We start from the raw sequence: 24,726 nt of genomic DNA, 5'->3' as shown, positions 1-24,726 counted from the left end.
TCCATGTAACCAGTAGTACATTGCCAGCATAGGCCATTAATTTTTGTGTTCAAAATATTTTATTGAAATTTTATATCAGCAAATACATACTAAACAACAAGCAAGATGTAATCACTTGACCAGCCAGTGTAACAAGTTCAACACCTAAATTATAATTTATCATTCACAAAAGAGGGTCCATTTACACGGCAAATAGAAGGCATGAGAGAGGACATCAATGGCATGTGTCAGATATGATTGAAAGCTTTTCCAAATTAAACCTCTTAACTGATATTGTGACAAGAGGTTGAGCTCTTTAATTACTTTAACAATCAGTGCCTAGATTTCCACATGTTGCATGAACCCTATACCAGAAACACCATACCACCCTGACAAACACCTGTTTGGCATCTAAACCTATAAGAGTTAATCGTTGTGCAGAGGATTTTTTCTACTCAATGAGTATCGGCGCTTTTTGGGGGGACTCACTAATATGGCAAAAATAATTGGTTTTAATGCTTGAATTAATCTGCCCACTAGTAATTACTCTGAGTGCCTTCCATTCCTAAATTTATTTAGCTCTTCTCTGCCTTTACAGACAGGGTACAACCAAAGCTAAGTCATCCTTAGCTCTGCCTTAATAGACAGAGCCCCACCCATTTTATCTAGGCAAGCTGCATTATATTAAGGATGCCTTACCATTTCAAGATATTTTAGGATAGCTACAAAGGGCACTTGCCTAGAACTACAGGGTGGATTGATCCTTTTGAGGTGGGGTCAAGTCCATTTTGTATACAGCTAGTTCAGTTAGCTTGATAGTGAGCAAACAATGATGGACTGAAATTCAGCTCAGCATAGAAACCAATAGCTGAGATCAATCACAGTACCCAATTCATCACTTTCTTTTCTTGTCAGGGATGCTATCCTACATGGGATAAGTATACCAAGACATGGGTATCATGGGTATCAAAGGTCACTAGGCCATAAAATGCAAGCCGTATGTCACTAATGAGGCCCACCAAGGTAGAAACACATCAGGGCTTGATGTTACATGTAGAAGTAAAATAATATAATCAAAAATGCCCACATTTATAGGTCTGAAAGAGGTTTAGGATTGTTAAATGATTTCTTAAAAGTATTAGCATTAAGGTTCATGTTTTCTGTAGCATAAGGGTGCAAGTTATACTTATGGTTCATGGCGAGTGAGAAGGGTGAAGGATTGGTTTATAGTAATGTATGCTAGTGTGGTAAGTGGTGCAGTTGACTATTGAAGGTTAGGATTATTTTGCTTTCGAATTAGGCTACATTGATGTATTAGGTAAGTGATGAGATTAATTGGCAAGTACAATTACTGCATTACATTTTGAACATTGCATTTCTCTTCTTTGCATTCACCATTTTTTTCTCTCTCTTCGAATATTAAACTTTAAACTTATATTCCTCACTTGCTTGTGATTCTGTACAGAAGGGACATAGCTTATCTATTTGGCCAGTCTTGGGACATGGCTAAGACTTATTAGCATATGGTTATGGATAAAAAAATTATGGACTGTGAGGCGGCCCAAGTAATTACCAGTGGCTGAAATTAATTCAAGCATCCCACCCATCACATTTTAGTTTATTCAGATTGATCCCAAAGTTGCAACATGCATGGCCAGACGTGTTTCTCGTGCCCACTGTGCCAATGGAATCAACCTTTTTTGGACTGACTAGCCCTAATCAAGGTGAAACAGTTCTTAGGTTGCTTCTATTTTGGTTCTGAAAACCCAGCCAGGCAATTTGGTCTAGACTGTTCCTATTGAGGCAGGATCAAGGCTAATGTGAGTATAGGTGGGGTTAATGTGAGTTGGCATGTTGGGCAAAAAAACTGTGGACTTGGATGGGAACCCGAGTAATTGCCAGTGGCTGAGATTAATTCAAGCATCTGACCCCCCATTCTTATTGTTTTTAAAAGCTGTAGCAATCATCCACTATTTTTGTTTAATACAAAAGAGTCAGTGTACATCAGAAAGTGTGTTGTAATTCTTTATGAAATCTAACACTATAGTATGTGACATATATTACATAGTGGCAGTAGTCACTCTGTAGTTATGGTCACCAGAGATAGGGATTGTTTAGATTTTTATCCCTTAATAACTGCACTTGTTTGACGAAAGTCTGTGAAACTTTGCAGGACTTGTGCACCCATTTCATTGTGGGGAGACTGAAAGGATTGCAGCGTTTGGTCATGGAAGTACAAAGAAAAGGGGGGGGGGGGAAACAGGCTTGATTTCCAGTGCATTTTACATAAAATTCTATATTTTGCTATTTTGCATAGCGCAAAAACGGCCAATCGTGTTTTGATGAGATTTGGCAGCATTAGACATTAGGGTATGCAGAAGATTATTTTGGGTACTGCAGGTAAGTAAAATAAGTTTTTTAAAATTATGAGGTTTTTGAATGTAGTAATATCTGTTCCCATGGTGTTTTCATAAAATGTTGCTGAAGTACTATGGATTATAGCGATGACAAGTCATTTAGTGATTGGGTAATGACTACCATTACAAAAGTTAAAGGGAGCCATGTTCAATTCAATTCAAATGATCTTTATTCGGAATTTTGATACATCCATAAAAGTACATACAGAATGAAACACATTAAAAACACATAAAAACCTATGTAACAGTTAAAAACAAAATTTCCAATTGGGTTTAGAGCAGCATAAATATCGTAAAGTGCATAATACATGTGTGGAATAACATTGGTCCATTAGTATAATTTTTACCATGAATTTCAATTTATCTACTCCTAAAATAATCATACAGATCCAAACACACATATAGTTGTTTCTTTGTGCAAATTGTATTAGAATGGTAAAGTGCAGTGTGCGTTCACCTGAAAATAATCATACAGATCCAAAATACGCAAATAAATGTTTCCTAATGCAAATTGTATCAAAGTGATAAAGTGCAATGTGCGTTCAAGTACAATACCATTATCCATTATGCTTGTTCCATACTTGCCCTTGATCTTACACAGACTTTTATAAAACAGCTTACAGTGTAGATGATCTCGTCTGTTGACAACATTTGTAGGAACCTCAATGCCAGATTAAAATCCCTTAAGTTGTGTTTGCGGAGAATCGGCATTAAATAATGACGAGTATGTAATTTGTAATGGCCACAGAAAAAGAAATAATGCAGCAGACTTTGTTTCCCACCTACGGAGCAGGGACAATCCTGCTCTTCTAAGCTTTTGTTATAGCCAAGGGGGAAGCTTAGCAAGTTGACAATGCTTCCGTCCCGGAACCTAAACAAAAGGCTCCAGTTCCATCTTCCTTTTGGGGTTGTCAAATATCTGCAAGGCCTGTTTAAGTTGTCATTGCCTGATTCTGTAAGTGGCAAATATTTAATAACAACGGGTTTTACAAATTCGGATCTCATTCGTTCCTCCTTGTATAAATCAGATAATGCCCGTTTTACACTGTTCTTGTGAGTGGGGACAATGGTATTAGGGGAACTGAACAAGGAGCCATGTTCCACACTCAACAGGCTATTCTTAACAGCATTTAACCATGGTATATGGTGGGATCTTTCGTATAATAAACAATCAGATATTATGCTGCGTGTTAAGGATGCTGCTGGGTTTGACCATATTTTTATCCAAAAAAGCGCGGGCCTTGATCTGATAAAATCAACAGTATATGGCAACCTCAGTTCGCTATGACAGATAAATGTGGGAGCACAGGGAACTCCCCCCAGCACCTTTCTACAGAATCTATTTTCTTCCGATTGGAGAGACGTGATATTGCAGTATCCCCACACTTCTGCTCCATATGTCCCAGTAGGGTGACATTGGGTACGATAGATATTGAGCAGGGGGGTAATAACGTCGGCCAATTTGGGTTGTCGGAGGGATAAAATTGAATTTATTGATTTGCCAATTTTATTCCTCGCATAGGCAGCGGGTGGCTGCCATGAGCCTGTGTTAGAAAATAGTAGCCCTAAATAAGGGAAAGTGCTAGTGCATTTTAATATATTGTCACCTGACTTAATTGAAGTAATATTATATTTTTTAGGTCCACAATTCATGATAAAAGATTTTTTAAAATTGGTATTTAGGCCCAGATCGGACATAAAATCAACAAACCCAGTAATTAAAGTGGGTAAAGCATTCGGGGTGCGCCCCATTAATACTGCGTCGTCCGCCTACAGTAGGGTAGTAATGGGGGAACCGTTTATAATTGGTACATCCTTAGTAGTCTTGCTCAAGGTGCTGCTCAACCCATTGGTATACAGAATAAAAAGCAGTGGGGCGAGTACGCAGCCCTGTCTGACTCCTCTGCTAATTAAAATATCATCAGATAATTCGCCATCATTATTAATACGTACTCTCGCCTTTAAATCTCTATGTAAATACGAAAGAAAATATACCAGTGATTCATCCAAACCATAATCAAGCAAAAGTGACCACAACCTAGAACGATTAACAAAATCAAAAGCGGAACTCAAATCCATGAAACCTAAATAAAGCGGGGACTTTTTGACAATTGTATATTTGGCCATGATCAAATTCAAATTAAGACATTGTTCAACAGTGCCCACATGGCTTCTAAATCCCAATTGACTGTAGTGTAAAACATTATTATCCTCAGCCCAATTCCTTATCCTTTTAAAAATTACTCTTCCAAGGACCTTTAGTGTATTATAGATCAGTGAGATCGGGCGGTAACAGGCAGGGTCCGCCCTGTCACCTTTTTTAAAAATCGGTACGATGACACTGTTCGACCAAGATTCAGGGATGGAGCTGTCAGTCAAGTTATTAAATAGGTTACATAATAAAGGGGCCCAGAAATTGATTTTGGATTTAATCTGATCAATAGAAAGGCCATCCGGGCCGGGAGCTTTATTACTAGCGCTCTCGAATATTGCATCCTCGACCTCAGGTAATAAAAAGTTCAGTCGTTCAGCAGTACTAGATAGGGAGACAATATCTAGAGAAGTGGCTGATATAGCATAGATTTTAGAAAAATGCTCTGCCCACACCTTGCCAGTTATGTTACAATTGATTGGTTGGATGTTGGAGCCAAAAGATCTGAGGGACTTGACTTCTCTCCAGAAACCTGTCGTGTCTTTTAATGAGGCAGTACGTGTGAGAGTTTCCCAGTGATTAATCACTAGGGCCTCAGATCTAGTGCGTAGCACGGATTTGTATTTTGATCTTAATTCTCTCACAAGTTGGGCGTCCCTAGGATTAGTTTTTAAGGTATGCAGAAGATTATTTTGGGTACTGCAGGTAAGTAAAATAAGTTTTTTAAAATTATGAGGTTTTTGAATGTAGTGATATCTGTTCCCATGGTGTTTTCATAAAATTTTGCTGAAGTACTATGGATTATAGCGATGACAAGTCATTTAGTGATTGGGTAATGACTACCATTACAAAAGTTAAAGGGAGCCATGTTGTTTTTAGGTCGAATTTGCTTATGTTGTGCTTTACACCTTCCGATATAGGTAAGTATTAGGTTTGGTATTTTTCCCATGCCTATTATCAGCAATTACGCCCAAGTGAGATGGTGGACACATGGGGAAAAAACAGCTCGGATACCGGTGAAGAGGGGAGTCCGCCAGGGATGTGTGCTAGCTCCCGCCCTATTCTCCCTGTATGTGAATGGGGTGGTTGAGTATATACAGCAGATTCCATCTGACCCACCTTCCCTGGCGGGCGAGAAAATACCAACACTCCTCTTCACCGATGATACCATCCTCATCTCAAAAACCCTGAATGGCCTGCAGACCCTTTTGGACAGTTTTCAGCGGTTTTGCATTACTAGAGGGTTATCCATTGACATCCAGAAGTCGAAGTTTCTAACTCTTAATCCATCTAGAACCTTTAGGAACCCTCCATTGCTTAATTCTGTCCAATTAGAAAGGGTCACCACCTTCGATTACCTGGGTTAAGATAGTTATTTGAGATTTTGTAACTCCTGTTGAACTGTACTGAATGTGTAGCTGTTTATGATGCATCGAATGATAGAGTATGAGCTTAGAAGGCTTTCTTTTCAAGTCTTTTCTTTTTTGCTTTTTATGCATGACATGGGTTCCTAAGTTTGGGGCAAAGCACTGTGACAACTTGATACCTAATGGTCCACCAACAGTTATTAAGTTTTGCCAATACATGGCTTGATTGCATTGTCCACTTAAGAGGTCTGTGACTCGAATATGGGAGTTGTATTTGATTGTTTTTTAAATTCTTTTGAATTAACTTTATTGACAATTTAACCCATTAACATGTGGACCCTTGCCGATCCACGGCTAGATCTTTGACATTACCTGTTGATGTTGACCATTCTGATGATATTTCTCAGGTGCATAGATGTATAATACAACTCGCACATCAGAAACCCCACGGTCTCCATGTTCATGCCTAGCTTGTATTGTAACATTGACTAAGTTAAAATGGCCGCCATTATCGTGAATGTGTTGGTGAGTTGACCCGTCGTCGCTGTTGCTTGCTCAGTGACGCGGGAACATTTAAAATGGTGTCTGACTAACAGCCGATGTAACACTAACGAAGGAGCAATCCGAAACGCGTCTGTTTCTCATACCTTTGCTGAAATAAATCATTTTCGATGTATGCTTCCTGAGGGCCCGTATTTCTGTTCGTAATTGACGGAATTGGTAGCGTGAATTTATTCGCGGTAGGCCCCGCCGCGTTTGGGCACCCGCCCGCGAGTGCAGAGTGAAGGTGCAGTTTGGAGCGTTGATATATATATATACATCTATATATCTCATTAGAGCAGCTGAAATTGTGGGTGTGTTATTTTAATTGATCTGGGTAGGAGTTCCGCCATGGCACGCTTCTTCCAGGAACCTTTGAAAAAGAAATATTTGAAATGCGTCTGGCGAATGAAAGGCCTCCTCAATCTACTGGCTGAAAGAACTACTCCATACCCTTTCAATAAAGGCTAGTAACCTATTGCTGCTTGTATCGAGTGCTTCCTTAAGAGCTACCTGTGTTTGTCATTGAAGAGCAGCTGCTCGGCCGCGGGATGCACCACCCCTGAGCCACTGGGGGGCTGCAGTTAGAAGATGCGGAGAGGCAGCCTGTGGGATTTAGGACTGGCTCGTCTGGCTGGGGCTCACAAAGGGCTTCAGTTTGGCAGTAAATATGTGCAATTAATTACGGAGATTACAGGAACTCACAACCCCAGAATGCAACACAGTCTCATTAGAGCAGCTGAAATTGTGGGTGTGTTATTTTAATTAATCTGGGAAGGAGTCCGCCACAGCACGCACCTTCCAGGAACCTCTGAAAAATAAATTTTCTAAACGCGTCAGGCGAATGAAAGGCTGCCTCAATCTACTGGCTAGACGAACTACTCTATACCCTTTCAATAAAGGCTGGTAACCTTTTGCTGCTTGCCTCGAGTGCTTCCTAAAGAGATTCCTGTGTTTGACGTTGAGTGGCGGCTGCTTGGCCGTAGGATGTATGACCCCCAAACCACTGGAGGGCTGCGGGGAGAAGATATACTTACCCTGATCTGGAGAGGCAGCATGTGGGTTTTAGGGCTAGCTCGTCAGGGTAGAACTCATTGAGGGCTTCATCTTGGCAGTAAATAAGTGCAACTAATTATGGAGATTACAGGAATTTACAACCCCAGAATGCAACAGAGTCTCATTAGAGCAGCTGAAATTGTGGGCCTGTGTTTTTAATTAATCTGGGGAGGATTTCCGCCTTCCAGGAACCTTTAAAAAAGAAATGTTGTAAACGCGTCAGTCGAATGAAAGGCTGCCTCAATCTACTAACTGAAAGAACTACTCCATACCCTTTCAATAAAGGCTGGTAACCCTTTTCTGCTTGTCTTGAGTGCTTCCTAAAGAGATTCCTGTGTTTGTCATTAAAGAGCTGCTGCTCGGCAGCGGGAGGCACCACCCCTGAACCACGAGGGAGCCGCGGGGAGAAGATATACTTACCCAGATACGGAGAGGCAGCATGTGGAATTTAGGTCTAGCTCGTCCGGCTGGGGATCACTAAGGGCTTCATCTTGGCAGTAAATAATTGCAACTAATTACGAAGATTACAGGAACTCACAACCCCAGAATGCAACACAGTCTCATTAGAACAGCTGAAATTGTGGGTGTGTTATTTTAATTAATCTGGGGAGGCGTTCCGCCACAGCACGCACCTTCCAGGAACCTTTAAAAAAGAAATTTTTGAAACTCGTCAAAGGAATGAAAGGCTGCCTCAAACTACTGGTTGAACAAACTACTCCATACCCTTTCAAAAAAGGCTGGTAACCGTTTGCTGCTTGTCTCGAGTTCTTCCTAAAGAGCTACCTGTGTTTGAGATATATATATATATAGATATATATATATATATATATACACACATAAATATATCAAAGCTCCAGATTCTAAAAGAAGAAACGCCGCACTAACTGCACCCGTCCACAAGAGTGCGAGGATTGCCCTTTTGGTGGACTTTGAGCGTGATTTATACAGGCAATGGCACCGCCCTTCAGGAATCTGCACCTCGCCGCCGAAAAATTCCACAGTAATACATACTGTTGGGGATAAGGCCAGTTGATCGACTCCAGTGTCGAGCGCAATATGGGTCCTGGGGTTGGACGAAGGACCCCTTGAGGATATGAAATCTGTGGCACCTTGGTGATACGACTGTCGGTGATTGAAGAGGACAGGGATCATCCACAACATGTAAGATCTGAGCAGGTGGTGGAAATACCTATGTGGAGGACATTAGATCATAACGCAATTGAGCCAGGATGGTAGGAGGGGCTCTGTGAAATATCCACAATTTGCTTCACTGAACTCGGAATCCCAGAATGCAACATTGGGATTTCCGTAGGAATTGTAAGTCCTCTTTCGTTGCCAAATTGCCATGTCCAATCAGAATGAACTTACCTGTTTAAACATCAGCATGTTCAGTAAATGACAAGCTGATGAAGGCAGCACGGCGAAAACGCGTTCTTTGTCAATAAAATCATCTCTGATGGGGCCCTGAGTGCAGCGTTTCTTCTCTTAGAAACTGGAGCTTTGATATTGAGTGCGGACCACCGCCGCACTAACTGCACCCGTCCACAAGAGTGCGAGGATTGCCCTTTTGGTGGACTTTGAGCGTGATTTATACAGGCAATGGCACTGCCCTTCAGGAATCTGCGCCTCGCCGCCGACAAAGTCGACAGTAATACATACTGTTGGGTATAAGGCCAGTTGACCGACTCCAACATCGAGTGCAGTATAGGTCCTCGGGTTGGACAAAGGACCCCTTGAGGAGATAAAATCTGTGGCACCTTGGTGATATGACTGTTGGTGATTGAAGAGGACAGGGATCATCCACAACATGAGCTAACAGCAGAGTACAAAGTTCCCCAGGGGGCGTTTAACAGTGTGGAGCAAAGGGTTGGTATTATGAATACCGTGGTTGTGAAGGAAGGGTTCCCTAGTCGGAACTTAGAGAGCCTCACACACCCAAAGTAATAAGCGTGGAACACACCCTTACTAAAGGGTGTCCGGTGTCATCATCGGCTCACTGCCCCTCGTCAGACCGGCGCTGCAATGTCCGACGGAGTCCCCAAAGGTACTCTTTTGACGGGGTTCTTTTAGTTCCTTGCCGAAGGTGGATGTGGGTGAGGATGAAAGAGGTGTAGTCAGTGCAGTGGTGAGTGAAAGCGATAAAAAAGGTAATCAGTCCACTTGCAACTTTAATAACGTGGCTGATTCCTTAGTTAAAAGGGGTGGGAGGGGAGTTTAGAGACCGTAAAGGTGTACAGAACAATAACTCTACCCCCTAGTGTGGTCAACATGTTTCTCGCCGGAAGGCGATTCGTCAGGACCAAAAGAATTAAAGTACTACACAAAAAAGTGGCCTCAATGCTAAATCTATATAAAGAAAGCACATACAACCTCGCTGGGTCGGAGGACAAGAGGGCCAAGGGGTCCTGCTCTATTTAGGCGACCCTAAGGGGATTAAGACTAGGCCCCGCAGCATGCTCCCGTGAGGCCAGCGTAATCAGGTTTGGATACACCTTGGCGTGGACACTGGGACGGCGGAACACCTACCCTTCACGCTCACGGCACCTGGTCAGGGTGTAAGATCTGAGCAGGTGGTGGAAATACCTATGTGGAGGACATTAGATCATAACGCAATTGAGACAAGGATGGTAGGAGGGGCTCTGTGAAATATCCACCATTTGCTTCACTGAACTCGGAATCCCAGAATGCAACATTGGGATTTCCGTAGGAATTGTAAGTCCTCTTTCGTTGCCGAATTGCCATGTACAATCAGAATGAACTTACCTGTTTAAACATCAGCAGGACAGAATGTGCAGTAAATGACAAGCTGATGAAGGCAGCACGCCGAAAACGCGTTCCTTGTCAATAAAATCATCCCTGATGGGGCCCTGAGTGCAGCGTTTCCTCTTTTAGAAACTGGAGCTTTGATATTGAGTGCGGAAGACCGCTGCACTAACTGCACCCGTCCACAAGAGTGGGAGTATTGCCCTTTTGGTGGACTTTGAGCATGATTTATACAGGCAATGGCACCGCCCTTCAGGAATCTGCACTTCGCCTCCGAAAAATTCCACAGTAATACATACTGTTGGGGATAAGGCGAGTTGATCGACTCCAGTGTCGAGTGCAGTATGGGTCCTGGGGTTGGACGAAGGACCCCTTGAGGAGATGAAATCTGTGGCACCTTGGAGATATGACTGTCGGTGATTGAAGAGGACAGGGATCATCCACAACATGTAAGATCTGAGCAGGTGGTGAAAATACCTATGGGGAGGACATTAGATCATAACGCAATTGAGACAAGGATGGTAGGAGGGGCTCTGTGAAATATCCACCATTTGCTTCACTGAACTCGGAATCCCAGAATGCAACATTGGGATTTCCGTAGGAATTGTAAGTCCTCTTTCGTTGCCGAATTGCCATGTCCAATCAGAATGAACTTACCTGTTTAAATGTCAGCATGTGCAGTAAATGACAAGCTGATGAAGGCAGCACGCCGAAAACGCGTTCCTTGTCAATAAAATCATCTCTGATAGGGCCCTGAGTGTAGCATTTCTTCTTTTAGAAACTGGAGCTTTGATATTGAGTTCGGACCACCGCTGCACTAACTGCACCTGTCCACAAGAGGGCGAGGATTACCTTTTTGGTGGACTTTGAGTGTGATATATATATATATATATATATATATATATATATATATATATATATCACACTCACACATATATATATATATATATATATATATATATATATATATATATATATACTTCCAACTTGTTGCCAGCAACCATCGGCAGGCAAACAGGTAAACGGACTGCAGATATATACCCACGCCAGACTTTTTCTTGTTTCACAAAGGTTTTATTTCATTTTCGTGGTGGTGGTGGTGCTAGTCATCAGACGCGTTTCGGACTGGCGTCCTTGCTCACTGATGGGAGGGATTTGGAGAAACCATGTTTTTAAAGGGAACGACAACATTACAATTTCGCACCTTTCCAGCAAGTAATGGGAATAGACAGAGGACTATGAGACTCACGTCTCTTACATTCTGTGTTTGTATAGTCGCCATATTGCTCTGACAAAGGACGGTCGTAATGTTAATCGTTTAAACATTTCACATTATACCACAATTATCACTTGATGTATTTAAACCATATTCAATCATTGATTGTATATTTGTTATATACACGAGCTGTGTGTGATCAAAATCATATAGCGGAATGATCATAAATATGTCATTGTGAATTTGCTTAAGAGTGCTCAAATATAACTGTACAAATACATGATTATTTATATGCACATTATTTAAGTAGAATACAATGAGCTATACGATATACAATAGGGGAATATGTCAAATTGCCATTTAAACTGTACAAATACATTTATCCCCAAGGTTTCCACTAAAATTCCTTGTGACTGTACCTGCGGGTACGGGTGAGTGGAAAGTTCAACAAAACGGGTTGTACATGTGGTATAGAGAAAAAATGTGTTTCCTCGTTATTATGGAATCAGATTTCTATATATGTATAACCCGTGTGTGGTTTCTGTGGGAACTTTACGATCATGATTCCAACAAGCATAGATTTCATGATTACTTGTAATTCTAACCCCTTTAAGTGAGATATTCCCCAATAGTGTGTGAAGGCTAAAAAAGGACTCCTCACATAAAAAATCATGAGAGCCTTGAACAATTGTGCTGCTATGTGACTTAGTGTGATTCAATGTAATATGTTATATCACAGACCAAAGAAGAATCTGTGTGTACTTAAGTCTGTTCTTAATTAAATATCCTTTACTTAAGTTGCCCTTATTGTGTTCATTTTTAGATTGTATTTACGTACTTAAGACATAGATAATGCAGTGTTGATAATGGTAGAAACGGAATACGCGTTGTGAATCAAGGACGATACCCTACCTATTTTATTACTGATTGTAAGCTTGCCTCCCTCATATGTTATATCTCTTATATCCTATAATTGCTACACAGTTTATTGTGAAAGTTGTTATTACAATAGAAAACAATTTATTCATAAGAAATTCCGCAAGTCCTCCCCAGTATTGAGTCCCCCAGGATGTTTGCTGTTAAGCAAAATTATATATTTAGACTCTAGCTGTCTAAGGCGCTTTTCGTTGTCACCTCCCTTTTTGTTAGGCACAATGGCATCGATTACAAAGTACTTAAGGTGGTTAAGGTTCTGATTGTGTACTTGTTGAAAATGCCGTGCCACCGGATACGTAGGGTCAGCATTTACTATGGCCCTCAGATTTTGGAGTATGCGGAGATATACTGCCGACTTTGTACTACCAACATAGATCAAATCACAGCTACATTTGAGCACATATACTGCTAGCTCCGTGCGGCATGTGTAGTGGGCTTTAAGCACTATTGGTTTGGTGTCAAATGGTGTGGGACAAGTTCTAGTGTTTATGCCGAACTTGCACGCTCGACAGCTAATACAACGGTAAAACCCCATACGGGGGGATAACCAATTATCAGCTGGTGTCTCAGGGTTGTTGCTGACTAGTTCGTTACGCATCGCATAAGCTCGTCTAAAGGTTATAGTGGGGGTGCGTGGCATAATATTTTTGAGGACATTGTCGGTGAGGATGATAGGCCATTCACGTTTAATCAGTTGGGATATTTGTCGTGCTTGGCGACTGTATCCCATTATTAAACGTATGGTATTTGGTTCTTCTGCCTCTTTTGGGGGAATTATAATCTTAGGTCTGTGAGGGTCAAGGAATGCTTGGCGATCTATGCGATTAGCTTTCGCCATACTGTTTTCCAGTTTCTTGATATCATAGCCCCTTGCTAATAATCTGTTTTTACATTTTTCTTGATGTTTATCCCTCATGGCTATAGTACTGCAAGACCTATGAATTCTTAAAAATTCCCCATATGGGATGGCTGTTATCGTGTGTTTGGGATGGAAGCTGTGGGCGTGAAGGATGGTATTGCCAGAGGTTATTTTTCTATACAATGCAGTTTTAATCACATTATCCTCTATTTTAACTTTAACATCCAAAAATGTAGCCTCTTCGGTGTTTATCGCAGCTGTAAATTTGAGATTCAGTTGGCTAACATTTATATCTTTAGTGAATTGCTCAGCTTCCTGTTTGGTGCCATTCCATATCATAAAGACATTGTCTATATATCTCCAATATTTGATCACATTGTTGTTCCACCATGAGGTATGTGTGGTTTTGAGGACATGTTCCTCCCACCACCCCACGTGGAGCCCCCCGTAGGTGGGGGAAAAACATGCCCCCATTGCCACCACTCTGAGTTGTCTGTACACTTCGTTATTAAACATGAAGATGTTATTGTGGAGGCAAATATCAATCATGGTTATGAGCATTTTGTTATGCTGATGCATCTCAATAGGTCGTTGATCTAGAAAGTGCTTGACTGCTCTCATGCCATCCACATGGTCAATGCTGGTGTATAGGTTGGCTATTTCCATGGTGATAAGGAGATATGATTCAGACCATGTAGTTTGATTGAGGTTATAGAGGAACTCTGTAGTGTCCTTGATATAAGCCGGCAATTTTGCCACGAAGTCTTGCAGAAAAAAGTCAATGTATTTTGATGTATTTTCGAATGCACTATTGATAGCCGATACAATTGGTCTGCCTGGTATATATATATATATGCAGAAACAGCAGTCTTTCACAACGTAGAGATAGGAAAGACCACGCAAGTACCAACGTATTTTCAGCAAGATTTATTTCAAAGAGAGTTTACCAAATCTGACGCGTTTCGGGCGTCCGCCCTTGCTCACAGATCGTCAGGCAAATGACAAAACACCCTTTATATATGATTCAGTGCACGATTTTTTTCAGTTTCAAATTACATTTTTTTCACTTTTACGACACCATGTGATGAAATATAAAAAGGAAAGACACACTACACATTGCTGTCATATACAGTCTGTTTTCCAAACAACCAATAGTGTTCAAAAATCTAAAGGTAAGTATAGATGTAAATATCATCTTTTGATGTTGTAAATGAGTCTGATTGATTTATAAACCAATGTCAACGGAATATAAATTATTTGTAAAGTGCTGTGATGTGCAAGTTGGAGTATGTAGTTATACAGGCATGAATGCTCAAACCAAATAAACTGCTGTCAATCCAAGAAGAAATGTAAACAACAATCACTTTGTGCATGAAGGTGCAAAATATATATATATATATATATATATATATATATATCTCCAACCCACAGTTCAATCCGCGAACTGTTCCGCAAATAAGGACACTCCAGACAGATTTATCGGTCTCTGCGCTTAGTTTATTTTTAGCGCGTACACTTCAGTCAACAAACAAACGCGTTTCGGCGTTGCCGCCTTCGTCAGTGACGAAGGCGGCAACGCCGAAACGCGTTTGTTTGTTCTGGCTGGAGTGTAGTGTCCTTGTCCTTGTTCTGGCTGGAGTGTCCTTATTTGCGGAACAGTTCGCGGATTGAACTGTGGGTTGGAGAGATGTTACGCACTCCACCGTGCGTTAAGGAGGCACCCGGGGTAAAGCGGAGCGGCAGAAGGTGGATGTGAGTTGTGTATATATATATATATATATATATATATATATATATATATATATATATATATATGTATATATATATATTCTCTGAATAATCCTGAGGTTAATATAACATTATAACATAATAGTTAAGTGAAAAGTTCAGCAACAACGTATCATTTTAATCTCTAGAAGCCACAGCAATTCACCAGTTATAGTGACTGTTGTCTAAAGTTACTATAGCTCGTGCCCTAAGTTAATTATAACCCACGCCCTTGTCATATATTGCTAATTACCCCTCATATTACAACACTCATGACTTCTTCTATAACATAATTAATAATATCACTGGAACATGTGCAATCAAATTATTGATGAGAAAACTGTGCATGGCGGGGCGAGAGTTATAGTTACCTTAGGGCACAAGTTATAGTTAGCTGAGATAACTGTAATTGGTGAATGTTAGTGTTTTTGTACTGAGAAAACTCCATTTTATAACCGACACATTCACCTAACTATAACGTCACTTTAACCTTTGTTTTGTTCTGTGTAAATATTTAATTGAGAATTTATTAGGCAGAAACCCCAGAAAGAAAATAGTACACGATTTAGATCTTGGGTCATGAAGTTCCAGAGGGGACAACTCAGACGTTTTTAACCTCTGGTACAAGTGAACCATATATTTTCACCTACAGGCAGGTTAACCAATATACAACTCATAAAACTCTATCTAACTTGTCTTTTTAATAAAACTGAGCTTCTCCAAGTTTCACAAAAGTAAAATTGAAATATAATTGTTTATTTTTGAAGCAATGATCAAGGTCGTTTTCCAAATATTTGCTGTTACAGATTTTCGGCACAGTTATTCCCCAGACCTCCAGAGAAGTACAAAAAAGAGTACTTCTGATACACATCGCTTAACATTTAATTCAATAAAATATTTTTAAGCATGCTATCGGTCCTTAGATACATTATAAAAAGAGCATACAACCTAAGGGACAGCACCGTAACTCATGAAGGTGGAGCCCAGTTCCATCTCAAAATCTCCAACTGGAGAAGCTTATCTTGCCCAGAAGAAGGCTTTTAAATGTTGGAACCCTATCCTGTCCACTACAGTGTTAGTGGCTTACTGTTGGTCTTCAATATCATATAAGGCAAAGGCTGCAAGTTTAGAAACGTAGAGTGAGCAGTCTTTCTTGTCTAAAACTTTGAAAAATGTAAGTAAACCCAGTTGTATGAAGCATGTGTTCACTGACTGCAATTTTGTTTTAATTCACTGTAAGTAATTAGAAGCTATAACACTTCGCTATCTAATGTAAAAGCTCAGCATTGATGTTGTAAAATTTGTCATCTACCTGATGATGGCTAATCTAAAAAAAATGGTTATCTCATTCCACGTATACAAACAGTGGGTATGGCAACTAGGTATATAGAGGGCTAGCAGGATCATAATAACATGTAGAGAACATTTGCATAGATAGTATTAATTGTAAATGATCACTGGAATGATTTGGCTTTATATTCAATGAATAATACAAAATCGCCACATTCTAACTAAGATGCAGTAGAGAATTGTATTATTTAAAGAATCCTGAGCATATTATTCCATATAAAGCTGTCTTTTGGGACGTATTCCCAGCGCACATTTACTAGAGTCACATTTATCCCTATATGCCACGCAAGCAATGAAGCACCTTACTAGTTTCTCCACTTATTAGTTAGGTACACCAAGGCCCCATGCTGCATCTAAATCAGAGTGATCAATATGTGTGTACAATGCATGTCGGCATTGTAACCACCCAGCAAGATATAAACAGAAATAGGATAATCAGATGTTAAGACTTGCAATTCCTTCCTCAAAGATAAGATTTGAAGTTGTAAAGAGCTTTAGAAAAATACACAATCAATATCAGTAATTCATGAGACACATTATTGGTTGCAATATAAGGCACGTACACCACAAGTACATATTTTACAAGTTGAAACTATTTTGTAGACAGACCAATCAGGAGTAGCCCTTATTAAAATAGCACAATATAAAATCAAGATCCCCTTTAGCATATATGTCAGAGCAAATATAACCCATCAGGCATAATGTGGAGTAACACTGAACTGGTACCATACACAGACAAAACATTACAGTGTTTGTTCAAGATATAAAACAGAGGTCCATAAAAATACTGGGGTATGGAACCTAATGCCGTTTAACTACACAAGTGGTTCACAAAGACACACATGATAAAACCTCTGAAATGCTGTATCCATACATATTATATCCTATCTAGTTTATGTAGGTTGCATCAGTCAGAGAAATTAGACCATTGTGTTGAATCACTGTCACATCAGAATACAAATGCTCAAGAGAGTGCATCAGAAAAGGGCAACACCCAAAACCTGATTACAAAACCACCATCACCCTATGATGAATAAACAAATGCACCACAGTGGGGTCATCATGATGGCTGCACAACATTCATAATCCTAATATGGATATAAAAATCACATCTAACATGCCATACTGGAGCTATCGAACAATTTACCATTTTCTAAACAGCATAGTCCAGTGGTCCTGCATTTGAGAGTTGAGAAAGAGTATGTTCTGAAATGGCAAAGAACATAATTTCAAAAAGCAAAGGGACATGTGGAACAGAGCTTGGCAAGCACACCCTTGAAAATCATCTATAATACATGATGATTGTGAGCCAGTTTGACAGATATTGCAGCAAAGATGAGACAGCATGTATTCAGCAGGAGTGAGGATAATGCCACGACTTCTAAGGACAGATTATCAATGATGAGAAGATGATTACCAGCAACTTTGGGCTACAATGAGGATCAGAGGAGATTTAACTAAATCAATTCTATTGATGACTATTCACAACAGAGCTTTCAAACGAGAAATGGATTTGTCAGAGGATTTTTGCCCAAAAGCAAAGGGGCAAATGCTCACAATTTTAACTCTCTGAACAAAACAAGATTTTGTAGCAACCAGTGTACTGCATCAATTTACTATATTTGTTACATTTGCCCTTTGTTGTGACTCAAAAAAATAAAGATAATTGACAACAAAAACTTTGAATGCACTCATTTACTAGTCCGTGCTTAAACATGTAAATAGTAAATAAGAAGTGATTTACAGTTACCTTCTTCAGGGTCAAGAGTGAGAGAAGCTGAGGCTTTCAAGATCATGTCTTTGGGTTTCCTGTTATGTAGGATTGAAGAAGAGCTGAGGTTCACTTGAACTGTGCACTCAAAGGTTGTCAGGTTTTTAATAATCAGCATGAGATGAATATCCTGACCAACCACAGGAGACTTTACCAGCATAAACTTGCCAGAGATTCTCGGAGCCTCCTCTAAATCTGCTCCATTTCTGTTCTCTCCATCTGTTGGTGTGTTTTTAAATGCTAATTCTCTGGCCTTTTTAAACACCTCTCGTTCTTGATGTGAGCCTGGGCAAAAAGCATATCATTATTACTCTCTAATTTTTATATGAGCCATAAACCACAAAAAAACACTACTATATATTAATTTAGTCAACATTTCAATACAAAAAACAGAAAAGCGAGTTCTCACTTATTAAACATTCAGTCAACATTTGGCTTCCTTTTATTGATTTGAACAAACATGATTGGAAAACATGAGCTTCATGAGGGTTTCCATACCTTCAGGATACTTGTAGTTTTGTGTGATGTCCACACAGCTGTTATTGCCTACAGCCTTGGTGCTAATACTTTGGCCAATCATCTTGATATCAGTATGCACCTCCTCTGTCACGTCATCATCATAGCAGATATAAGTTAATACATCAGCATTAACCTCTGAAAACACGAAGAGTCCATCATAGGTCAATCCAACTTCTCCTTCTCTCACTGCGTTGACAGAAGCCGGACCACAACAATACACCCCTATACAACAAAGAGAATGACATTAGAAATCATGTCTCTATACCATTTTAGCATTTTATTTGCAGCAGAAAAAAGGGTTTGATTATCACTGTGCTCTCTTTTTTTGTGTTACCTTTGTTCTGTTCCTACCATTACCTTCACTCCGTTCCTGGGCTGTACCATCCAGAACCTGCCACCCATTGTAAAATGGTCCCAAATCTTTTCTTGTGAACCAAGCTTCATTCCAGACATGATATGTCCTGCAGTGGAAATTGACTGGATTAATCTTCATCATATTCTGTTCTATATAAGGGTTGTATAGTGTTGAATATGATTAGTATTCACATATGATTCTCTGTAGCCTGGTATGCTGGTTCCATGAAGAAGGGGGATATTATATCATATAAACAGTTTCCTGGAGGTTAAAAAAAGGCTACCTGGTCAAAAGCAATAAAGCATGGGTTGCCTTCATAGGAACTGGGAAGAGATCATAATGCAGGCCATTGGTACTTACAAATTGTGTTATAGTGTGTAGGAAGAGACTATCAATCAATTGTAATGGTTTGGGAATGTTGACAGTGAAACACTTTAGTAAATAAACAACATGTTTCTTTTCTTTAATTCTTCACTTATACATTTATCCTAATAACTTCATATAGCAAGCAAACATGTCACAATATGGCCATCAAAGAGTACATTGTTACAAATAGGATTTAGCCTGTTAAATACAGTAGGACGAGGTAAACAAACGAGTCAGAATATCATAAGAAAGCCATCAGGGAGTCGACTTATGGCCTGGCCAGTTTGGAGGATGTAGTACAGTCTGTCAGGGTGGTGTAGAGCATTATGTCTGCCATCCTGATGGACTCCCATCCACCAAAATTGGGGATCAGCGCTGGCTCAGCGGTGATCTCTGTACCTTGATACGAACGGTCATCATGACTATTTCTGTCAAGGTACAAAACTTTTGGTGGTGACCATCATTGGTTTTGATGGCCAGTCACTAAATTTTACCAAACATTTTGTTTTTCAACCACAAACTTCCTAATGGCGCCTCCCCCTAGAAGATCTTTCTCGGGTTTTTGGGTTCAATATTTGTTTTTTTCCACCCCTCACCACCAGACAGAAAAAAATACATAGGATGGTAGGTTTAATGCCCTTTCTTGGACCACCCCTACTTTATAATGCCTTTGGAGGAAGCTTTGCTTCAGCAGAGCCAATGTGGGATTCGTTGATTAAAAGCTGGAGGTCTTCATTACCCTAAATAGGGAGAGAAACAGCTGCTAGATTGGTGGGCAGGGTACTCTGTCACTCTGTGATGGAATACCATCCCCCCCAAATTCTAAATCTACCCCTACTTACTAAGTATAGGCTATTAGTCTATATTTCATGGGGCCAGTGGACCATTTGTCCATCATCATCTTATTTCTTTCATTTTACAGTTTGTATGAGAGAAGGTGCACATCCTAGGTAACATCTATTCCAGTGTAGCTTTTGCTGACACATATTAAATCACAAAAATAATGTTAAGGCAACATAAAAAAATGAAAAAAGTCTATCATGAAGGTGCATTTAATGGAATTTCAGGTTGAGGACCTTCTCTGGTGAAATCACAGATTATGTCACAGATGATAGTTTTAATAAGTGCAGTGTTCATGTTTGAAATGCTCTCAATGAAAACTGAGTTTCACAGAGCACTATGGGCCAGACTTACTAACTTTAGGAACACCGATTTCCTAGTTGTGATTCTCTCCGAATCACAATTAGGAAACCGGTACTCCGAATATATGAAACTCTTTTGAGTTTCATTAGTGATAACTAGTGTGTCCCAAATAGACCTCGCTCATGCATATTAATGAGGTGGGTTGAAATTTGAGACCCATTAGGAATTGCAGCCATCACAGGGATGGTGGCCTGCTGAGGTCAGCAGACCACCATGTCTGTGATTGCTTTTTAATGAAGAAATCTATTTTTGTTTTTAAATGCACCTCGTTTTCCTTCAAGGAAAACAGTGTGTGTTTAAATAGAAAAAATGAAACTTTGCAGTTTAATTGTTTAAGAGCTGGCAGTGGTCCCTGGGACCACTGCCCGCTCTTAAATATATTTGTTTTCCATTCTCAAAGGGGAAAGCCCCCCCCCTTTGTATTTGCAAATGGGTTACCGCCTCCTTCAAGGAGTTAGTCAAATAGAAATGTTTTGCCACTGTAATTGGGTCGCAAAATATTCATACATCCCATTCAGCTTTTGTGTTTGAAAGAAAAGACCTAAACATGCCCTTTCCAAATACCGAATTGCAAACACAAATTGTGATTCAAGTACGTTACCGAAATGCAATTTGTGTTTTGTACATATGTAAAAGCATTTTTGCAGGCAGAAACGGTCCAATCAGCCTTTTCTGACCTAAAAAATGCTTTGTACATGTGGCCCAATGAGTGCTTATGAGCGGGGGTACATATATCCTTAAGCTCCCAACACGCCAACATTTCTCTTCGATGAATGATATACCATGACCACGTATCCTAGATTTTTCAGCCTCTCAGGCAATTCCTTTCGGCTATTTGTAACTACTATGGTTTCCGGCTATTGCAGTTTCCCTGGAATTACATCTCATTGACGCAGGCTGGCTCAGGAATACTAATTAAGGCTGTATCTGCAGATCCGTTTGTCTATAACATGCAACCAACCTTTACCTATGCAGGTCATTTCCATCATTCCCAGGGAATTGACCGTGATTTCTGCCATTTTCTAAATAACAGTGCTTGTTGATACCTGTGCTCAGAAAAATTGATTCACGGTCCTGAGATGACTCATTTATTTAGATAGGGTGGACAGCCATAGGCCATTGGTAAAATACCAGCAAGAGTACTATATATTTCTATGAACTTTGCCAATTATAAGTGCTGTTCCACTGAATTATATACAGTCTTTATGCTGTTTTCTTCTTAATTTTATCCGATCACTGTTTTGGTTCACAATTTTTCCCTATTAGCACTATGGGGGTCATTAGGATCGCGGACGGACTTGAGTCCGTCCGCGACCCCAGAGCATGAGGGAACGTCCGCATGGGCTGCGGCGTTCCCTCTGTGCAGATTAGGATGTGACCGCCAGGGTGGCGGTCACATCCTCTATTTTTAACATTGCTGCGGGTGGAGCTTCAAGCTGCACCCGCAGCAATGTTAAAAATGCATGCACAGCATTTGCGTGCACAAAGCGGCAGGCACCGCGCGGTGCCTGCTGCATTGTGCACGCAAATGCAGGGGGGTACCATAGGTACCCCCCATGTGCACCCCCCACCCCCCACTACACCTAGGGGGCCCGCAATGGGCCCCTGCAGTGCAGTTACACATGCTTTTCCACGGCGGAAAAGCCGCCGCGGAAAAGCATGTTTCCATGCACATCCTAATCTGGCTGAAGGTGTCTAAGAGACACCTTCACCATTTTAGTGCTTTTCCGCCGCGGTTGTAAGCCAGCCGCGGCGGAAAAGCTGCGGACCTAAACCATGACCCACCAGCCATCCTAATGTGGCGGTGGGTCCTGGTGGGTCCGCAGAGGATTTTCCGCATCCTCCGGGCCGGCGGTGGCTTCCGCCGGCCCGGAGGATGCGGAAAATCCTCCATCCTAATGACCCTATGTGTCCACTTTACACACTAAGCACAATATTCTACCATTCATTTTGATGTTATAGCAGGCTAAATACTTCTATATAATGGTCTTTTTTATATATACTTGGTCATGCCTTTAACATCTTTTGGAATTTTATCATTACAGTAAACTTTTTCTTAAATGTGTCAATAGACCACATGGGCAGTTCAACAAAAAGAAATTAATTGTATTGGACAAAGATTCAAGAGAGAGTGCTCCCGTACTGACATGGCTTTCTATGCTGCCTATACACGCACAGACGCTGTCAAAGCAGGCTCAGGCTAAGAGGGTCAGGAGGAAATGCTAAATATATTATATCTGGGATGAGTTTAAAGTTAGAGTGTCCTACAAGTGACGTCCTTTGTGTGGCAGAAGGTATTAATGTAATGGGTACTGATGAAACACAACAGACAGTGAGTCAGCATTTTGGAGTCAACTGATGCAAAAGTTAAAGACAGACAAAAAGATGAAAGAAATACAGTAACGAAAACAAAACAAACACACACGCAAAATATCATTACAACATAAGTACTATTAGAACATAACAATAACCAAAAATTTAAAGGCCCTCATTACGATGGCATCGGATAGGAGTCCGACCGCTACCCTGACGGGATCCTAGAACCTGTCGGAGGCGGCGGTCTTCCAGCTACAGAAGATGGTCCAACTACAGGTATCATAACCAAGCAGTCGGACCGAAGGACTGTCAGTTGATTGGACTGCCGCGGACAGGCTATCGGTGGTGGTCTGACGCGCATCAAATGAGGCCCAAAATATTGAAGAAAAAAATATCCATAGAATTCATTAAAAAAAAAAAAATGTAGTAAGCACTACATTAAAATATATAAATGTTTATACATGAAATACACTTATATATATATATATTCAATGAAAAAACCATAGGTTATAGACCATATATAGTTAGGGATTTGCATTTACAAAACCTTATTTTACTCGCATAAAACCATTGAAATTCCATATATAGTTAGTTGCGCTAACTATATATCGCGCACCCGCAATCCACTGCTGATGATGTCACATATTACATCATTCATGACATGGTCAGTGACATCACTGATGACATCACTGATGACATCTCAAATGACATCACTGATGACATCATCCAGTGACTGTATGTTTCTGTAAAGTGTAAATATGTCTTACATATTGAAGAATGAGTGGATGTATAAGTGTTTGGATGAAGGATTTAGTAGGTGCATGACTGACTGTATGAGTGAGTGATTAAATATGTCTCACTGAGTGCATGGGTTAGTGACTAAACTGTCTTAATTTGTGCATTATTATGTCTGTTGTTCTGTAAACTGCTGCATGTGTTGATAAGTAGCTATATGAGTAACTATATGGGTTATTGATTGGTAGCCCAGGTAATTGTATGGGAGACTGAGTGTGTGTGTGGGTGGCTGGGAGGTGTATGACTCTGTGCATAGATGTGTGAGCAGTTGATTCACTAGATGTATGGTTTCAAAAGTGCATGTGGAAACAGCTGTATGGGCGGTTGACTGTGTGCATGAGTGTATTGGTGAGTGAATGGATATCTCAGTGCTACATGTGAAAGTAAGTACATATGTAAAACACAGTGCATGTGAGAGTTGACATATATAAATAACTGTGCATAAGAGCCAGTGAATGTGTGAGTGGCTGTATGGATCATTGTGAACTTCAATCAAGGATTTTATAAAAGAGTAAATATGTGTTAGTATTTGTTTGAATAAGTAAGATGTGTATAACTGTATAGTTGAGGAAATGGAGGTGTGATTGATTCTTTGCTTGACTGACTAGGTGTGTGAGTAACTCCATGGATGAGTGACAGTCTGTGAGTGTCTGTTTACACTGAGTGCACCTAAAGTTATATTAGAGTCTGAAGAGGTTCATCGTATTATCACATGAATGATGTCATCAGTGATGCCATTTGAGTTGTCAACAGTGATGTCATTTGAGATGTCATCAGTGATGTCATCAGTGATGTCACTGACCATGTCATGAATGATGTAATATGTGACATCATCAGCAGTGGATTGCGGGTGCGCGATATATAGTTAGCGCAACTAACTATATATGGAATTTCAATGGTTTTATGCGAGTAAAATAAGGTTTTGTAAATGCAAATCCCTAACTATATATGGTCTATAACCTATGGTTTTTTCATTGAATTTCAATGGTTTTTTAAATG

The 24,726-nt window shown here is 40.3% G+C and overlaps 1 protein-coding gene across 1 annotated transcript in view; it reads right to left on the bottom strand.

The window, feature by feature from the left end:
* LOC147705960 (protein-glutamine gamma-glutamyltransferase E-like) overlaps positions 1-24,726 on the bottom strand; it is a 176,377-nt gene that overhangs the window by 37,467 nt on the left and 114,184 nt on the right. Inside the window, exons 8-10 of the mRNA XM_086932424.1 lie at positions 19,050-19,153; positions 18,672-18,914; positions 18,153-18,458 (exon numbers count right to left, since the gene is read on the bottom strand). Coding sequence (XP_086788550.1) covers positions 18,153-18,458; positions 18,672-18,914; positions 19,050-19,153 — 653 coding nt within the window. The remainder of the gene's footprint in view (positions 1-18,152; positions 18,459-18,671; positions 18,915-19,049; positions 19,154-24,726) is intronic.

This window comes from Lissotriton vulgaris, chromosome 7, assembly GCF_964263255.1.
Source record: "Lissotriton vulgaris chromosome 7, aLisVul1.2, whole genome shotgun sequence".
In the NCBI taxonomy this organism is placed as follows: domain Eukaryota; kingdom Metazoa; phylum Chordata; class Amphibia; order Caudata; family Salamandridae; genus Lissotriton; species Lissotriton vulgaris.
This window is presented reverse-complemented; position numbering and strand designations above follow the sequence as displayed.